The sequence below is a fragment of the Mytilus californianus genome, unplaced genomic scaffold, assembly GCF_021869535.1.
Source record: "Mytilus californianus isolate M0D057914Y unplaced genomic scaffold, xbMytCali1.0.p SCAF_5, whole genome shotgun sequence".
Taxonomy (NCBI): Eukaryota; Metazoa; Mollusca; class Bivalvia; order Mytilida; family Mytilidae; genus Mytilus; species Mytilus californianus.
In genome coordinates, this window is record NW_026262701.1 from 49,453,439 (window position 1) to 49,460,344 (window position 6,906).

Here is a 6,906-nt window from a genome sequence, read left to right on the forward strand (position 1 = left end):
TTTATATATATTCTTGTCAATTAAAGAACTTGTCCAAAGATTTGTACATATATCTTTTTCGTCCAATTCTGAGTCCCAAGATTCATTAATGTTAGGTATTCTATTGAATAAGTACTGCTTAACTTAGTAATAATTTCATGCATATACAGGACATAAAACAGATCAACAATGCATAAAGTCTAATCTAATAATTTGAAATTAATGGGGCACATAGGGGTATTTGATTCTGAGAAAATAAACACTATACACAGTGAAAATAAAAACCATATATTGGATTCTGAATTATCATGTGATGCTTACTTAAATCAGCCTCTTTAAAACAGTTGACTGACATTTAAAAGTAAATAGAGATAGGCAGTGTCCAACATACCTATAAAACTAGAGGCTCTAAAGAGCCTGTGTCGCTCACCTTGGTCTATATGCATATTAAACAAAGGACACAGATGGATTCATGACAAAATTGTGTTTGTAGATCTTACTTTACTGAACATTCTTGCTCCTTACTATTATCTCTATCTATAATGAATTCTTGCTCCTTACTATTATCTCTATCTATAATGAACTTGGCCCAGTAGTTACAGTGGAAAATATTTACAAAAATTTATGAAAATTGTAAAAAATTGACCATAAAGGGCAATAACTCCTTAAGGGGTCAATTGACAATTTCGGTCATGTTGACTTATTTGTAGATCTTACTTTGCTGTACATTATTGCTGTTTACAGTTTACCTCTATCTATAATAATATTCAAGATAATAACCAAAAGCTGCAAAATTTTCTTAAAATTACCAATTCAAGGGCAGCAACCCAACAACGTGTTGCCTGATTGGTCTGAAAATTTCAGGGCAGATAGATCTTGACCTAATGAACAATTTTATCTAGTCAGATTTGCTATCAATGCTTTGGTTTCAGAGATATTAGCCAAAAACTGCATTTTACCCTATGTACTGTATTTAGCCATGTCAGCCATCTTGGTTCGCAGGCGGGGTCAGCGGACACATTTTTTAAACTAGATACCCTAATGATGATTGTGGACAAGTTTGGTTAAATTTGTCTTAGTAGTTTCAGAGCAGAAGATTTTTGTAAAAGATTACAAAAATTTACGAAAAATGGTTAAAAATTGACTATAAAGGGCCATTACTCCTTAAGGGGTCAACTGACCATTTTGGTCAAGTTGACTTATTTGTAGATCTTACTTTGCTGAACATTATTGCTGTTTACAGTTTATCTCTATCTATAATAATATTCAAGATAATAACCAAAAACGGCAAAATTTCCTTAAAATTACCAATTCAAGGGCAGCAACCCAACAATGGGTTGTCCGATTCATCTGAAAATTTCAGGGCAGATAGATCTTGACCTGATAAACAATTTTACCCCCATGTCAGATTTGCTCTAAATGCTTTGGTATCAGAGATATAAGCCAAAATCTACATTTTACCCCTATGTTCTATTTTTAGCCATGGCGGCCATCTTGGTTGGTTGGCCAGGTCACCGGACACATTTTTTAAACTAGATACCCCAATGATGAGTGTGGCCAAGTTTGGTCAAATTTGGCCCAGTAGTTTCAGAGGAGAAGATTTTTGTAAAAGTATACGGACGACGGACGCAGGACGACGGACGACGGACGCAAAGTGATGAGAAAAGCTCACTTGACCTTTCAGGTCAGGTGAGCTAAAAATTAATGCTGGGGTTCAGGTCCGTAGTTTTACCATCAGTATTCACTACTAAGGTAGAGATAATACAGTTTAATTTCTTTCAGACTAAAGAATAAATAAAATTCAATTTTCTTTGAAACATTTCCACAAATGCAAGAAAGTGTTCTTTTTTCAAACCTACCAAAGCTCCAGCATAATGAAGCCATGCATGGTCATTATTAAAATCTCTCTTTGCCGTATGGTATGTTCTGTAGGCAAAATCATACATCTGGAAAAGGAAGGCTAAATCTGCCAGTCTTCTCATCTGTAGCTCAGGTGCTTCTGTTGTGTATCTTTAAAATCATCAAATATAACACATGTTTATAGCTATTGTTCTTAAAGACTTCAATTAAATTTAACACTCATATATATATAGTGACCAACATAATATGAAAAAGAAGTGGCCAGACACATTATTTTAAATGTATTCACAAATTTTTGCAAATTCTGGATGGTTTACATCTTGACATTTTGCATAGACCCCTGTCTATTATTAAAGACTGTAATGTTGTCCTTCTAGATGTTTTATGATTATTTTTTTCATTGGGTTGCTGTCTCATTGATATATAACCCACATTTTCTTTTATTCATAGTCCATATGATCCGCGTTGAATCTAAAACATTTATCATAGTATTTCCTTTCCCTTTCATATAAATAGAACTTAATATTTTAGAGAGTAGTGGTTGAAAATTCAGCAGATACACATGTACTGTACAAGTATATAATATTAATCTCATTGAAAAAATTTACAGTTACACAAAAAAGACTTGTCAGTTCAGAATCAGAGAAATTAATAGAGGTAGACATGTCTTCCCTTGAGCTGGCATGTTCAACATTAAGCTCAGTGTGTAGGTCTTTAACAAACACAGGTTAATACCAATACCTTTTTATCCTGCATATGTTTGAAAATTGCCCATTAAACACTAACCATATATCCATACATCCTTTATACTTGAGAAACAAATGTTAAAATAACCAAAACTATGTATCGGCTTTCTTAAGTTTTGTTTTTATAAAACTTACACAACAGTAGTGTTCTGATTTGTGGCAGCTTGGTTGACAGGTTTGTTTCCACCAAACCATTTCTTTGTAGCACTAAATAATGACCTGTGGATGCCCTTTCTTGATGTAAGCTGGAATGACATAAAAATAATTAGAGATCACACATTGCCTAAAATACTACCATAGTTTATAAACAAATTAAGACTATGGGATTTCTACTTATATATTTCACAGATCTGTGGCTTAAATGCTTTGACTTGCATATAATATTTCATTTATAAAATATAAACAAGAGGCTGTCAGAGTGACAGCAAACCAGGTTTCTTGCAGAGGTCGAACCCTGAACAGTTAAGCAAGTATGGACACAACATTTAAGCTTAAAACAGCTCTGAATTTGGATTGTTATTGAATATTTGACACAGCTTAGGTTTGTGACACAAAATGAATGTGGTCAAAGAACTGAAAAATTTGAAATTGGACATTTACCTATTATGGTCCAATATCCAAAATCTAAGTACATTGTTAGAATCAACATATCAAAGAACCCCAAGAATTCAATTTTTGATGAAATCAAACAAAAGTTTAATTTAGGACCCTTTGGACCTCAATGTTCACCAATTTGATAAAGGAGCCCAAAATCCAAAATCTCTAAATACATGGTTAGATTCAGCATTTCAAAGAACCCAATAAATTCAATTTTTGTTGAAATCAAACAAAGTTTAATTTTGGACCCTGATTTGGACCAACTTGAAAACTGGGCCCAACAATCCAATATTTAAATACAGTTTAAGTTCAGCATTTGAAAAAACCCTATACATGTTAAATTTATGTTGAAATGAAACACAGTTTTATTTTATCCATATACTTAATTTTATGTTCAAAAGGAAATAACTCCAACTGAATAAATGATATACAAATAGTTCTCTAAAATTAGATATGATGTTATATCTATTTTCAAATTATAATCAATAAAATTAGATATGATGTTATATCTATTTTCAAATTATAATCAATAAAATTAGATATGATTTTACCATATTGTTAGAATCAGCATATCAAAGAACCCCAAGAATTCAATTTTTGATGAAATTAATCAAAATTTTAATTTAGGACCCTTTGGACCTCAATGAGGTATTATCTAATTAATAATGAAAATAAATACAGGCTTAAATTCAGCCTTTCAAAGAACCCTATATATATTCAATTTATGTTGAAATCAAACACATTTTAATTTTGGACCCTGATTTGGACCAACTTGAAAACTGGGCCCAAAATCAGAAATCTAAATACATGTTTATTAACAGACAATATAAGCTTAGTTTTTAAAGGAGTTCACTTCATCAAAAATATATATATATATACATCCCCAAATCAATAACCGATTTTCCTTCGAAAATCCAGTTAAAAATGAAGGACAAAATTGATTTATCTGCAGGACTGATTTCCTGAGATTGGATCATTATATCTTATCAATTATTAATAATATAATATTCAGTGTTTTATGTAAAATACTGGTTGCTCAATCATAATTATTTCAGTACAGGAAAAACAATTTGAACACAAGCTTGAAGTTTTGTGTTAAAAAAATGTTAGAGGAGACTTCACTTCAAAATTTAAAGACCATTGTCCTTAAAACATTTTAAGTGGTATTAATCAGTTATCAAAGAGTGAGATACATACTAATTTAATGGATTTTATTTTGATTCTATTCAAAACTTGTCACATAAATTCTATTTGACATTTTGACATGTATAATGCAAATACAGCTTTGTACAAATGTTTCTGTATAAACATTGGCCCTGAGAATCTTAGGGCTGTTCCAGAACTAATTGTAGGATGCTCTTCTAATATAATTTGAAGGGTGGTAAATATTTTAGAAAGATAGCCTGGACAATTATAGGAAATAATCAATTAAAATTCTATGTATGACTGAGTAAATAAAATGTGCCTTCCAAACCCAAAACATCCCTACATATATTTTTGGAACAGCCATTAGTCTTTTTTATCACAATCACCAACCTGATCATTTAGAATCCTCATATGCTTTTCAGCCCATGGAATCAAAGCTCTAACACAAAATTCATGAATAAATATTTTAAGTCTATCCTGATCACTGGTTGTCAAGCACATTCCGTGTCCTGAAGATGGTTTGTTTTTATCTGATGATTTGTTTTTTGAATAAGAGTAATTGTGACTTGATTCAGGTGATGAAGTGCCATCAGGTGACAGCTGATCATCAATATGATTGGTAGAGTTTGAAGAATGGTCCATCAATGACAGTGGATGGTCAAATAAATCACTGGATCCTGAAGAAGCTGCTAATAAAAGATATAGAATGTTGGATAATGCAACATTTATCAAATGTTTGAATGTTATTTCTAGGATATATCTCTGCTTACAAAGTTCCTTTAACATTAGAAAGTAAAAGGGTTATTTGAATAATTTAATAAAATTCAGCCTGGCTTATAAAACTCACCATCTTAAGGCTTTACAGATATTAAACTATTAAAACTACCATTCTACGGTATCTGAGCTTACCTATCACCCAGAACAGAATTTTTCATGTTCAACAAGTGAAACTGCGAGCTACTGCTCACTGATGATACCCCCGCCGCAAGTGGATAATTTTAATAGTGTAAAAATATGTAAGTGTTCGGTAAACAGGAAGTTGTTGAGTGATGAATCTGAAAACGCATCACATGGTATAGCTGACTTATATAAATCCTGAAACCAAATTTCAGAAATCCTTATGATGTAGTTCCTGAGAAAGATGCGACGAAAATTATTCATGGGACGGACTGACGGATGGACGGATGGAAGGACAGATGGACAGACAGAGGTAAAACAGTATACCCCCACTTTTTTAAAGCGGGGGTATAAAAAGTTTTCAATTACGTGTACTATATGTCAATCAGCATTAACATTTTTTTTTTTCAATTAACTGAAAATAATGTGTAGTAGATGATATGGTGGTTGAAATCAGACTTTAAATGGCAAATATAGTTTTGTATGGATTCAGTTAAGCAAATCCATGGCTAAGTCAATTCTAAAATACAAACCATCACCAGTGTCTGACAAGTCAGCCATCATACTGTCTGTGACACTAGTCTGATCAATATTTCCTTCCAAAACTTTACTAGGAAACCCAGCATCATCAGCACCACTACCATTGGCTATATCATAATCAGCACCTTCCTACAAATATGTAATGTAAGACTGTGAGCTTGTGTTCACTAATCATACCCCTGCTCAATCAAAAAGGCACGGAAATTTCATTTATGTGCATGACATTTTCAAGATTTAAGTTTTCAGCAAACAGGAAATAGAACACTGAAGGAATTAAAAACTTGTCCCACCTTATGTCATTACCAGATGAAGCTTGGTGCCACATATCAAGAAGCAATGACTTTTTGTTGCTGAGAAAAATGTTATAGAAATGTGCTCGGTCGGATGTACACAGAGACAGAAAGAAATCCGTAAACTACATACCACTTTCTTTGGGCCATGTGTATAATGAGTGTTTCAAACCCAACCACTCCGATTCTGACTATCCTGAATCATTGTTTGCTATTTTTATGTTCACCTATTGTTAATTCAGAAATATTTGCGATGTTTTAGTATTGCGAAAATTGCAACAAGATAGATGAGATATGTGAAAAATAGCCTCAATTCCAAAGGTTTAAGTCCAGCAACTCTGGAAAGACAGTGCAAAAAATTCTCAAAATCGAAAGACAGCTTTCTCCCACCATTCCTAATGTTGTGATAAAATATCATGAGAATTGGTGACAGCAAAATTTGAGTTATCGTATGAAGTGTTGACAGTTGGACAGACATTGATATACCATAATATGTCCCATCTGCTACGGCTTATAAAAACTGATATTTTAAATCTTTAAAGCATTATCTGTATGGAGCATTTTCTGAAATAGCAATTGCAATAATAAATGATCGCAATGATTTCTAAATTAACAGTTTTTGTGTCAGCCTGAAAACTGTATGATTGTACTGGCTATGTTTAAAATGTTTTTTTTTTCAAATCAAAATTAAAGGTAAAAGAAAAAGATGTTGTGTTTTCTATAAACCTGATTTTTCAATACAGTAAAGCAATGAAAAATTCTGTCAATATCCAATCTTTCTAAACAAGACCCATTTCATCAATTTTCCAATTACTGACTCTGTTTTGAATTTTAAGACATACTGTCTACAA

At 32.3% G+C, this 6,906-nt stretch overlaps 1 protein-coding gene across 3 annotated transcripts in view; it reads right to left on the reverse strand.

Moving 5' to 3' along the window:
- The window catches only part of LOC127702394 (trafficking protein particle complex subunit 8-like), a 56,750-nt gene that overhangs the window by 28,238 nt on the left and 21,606 nt on the right, over positions 1–6,906 (reverse strand). For 2 of the 3 annotated variants that reach the window (XM_052206593.1, XM_052206591.1), the window contains exons 6-9: positions 5,759–5,894; positions 4,719–5,017; positions 2,721–2,830; positions 1,839–1,989 (exon numbers count right to left, since the gene is read on the reverse strand). In XM_052206593.1, coding sequence (XP_052062553.1) covers positions 1,839–1,989; positions 2,721–2,830; positions 4,719–5,017; positions 5,759–5,894 — 696 coding nt within the window. The remainder of the gene's footprint in view (positions 1–1,838; positions 1,990–2,720; positions 2,831–4,718; positions 5,018–5,758; positions 5,895–6,906) is intronic. The other variant, XM_052206592.1, reaches the window with a different exon arrangement.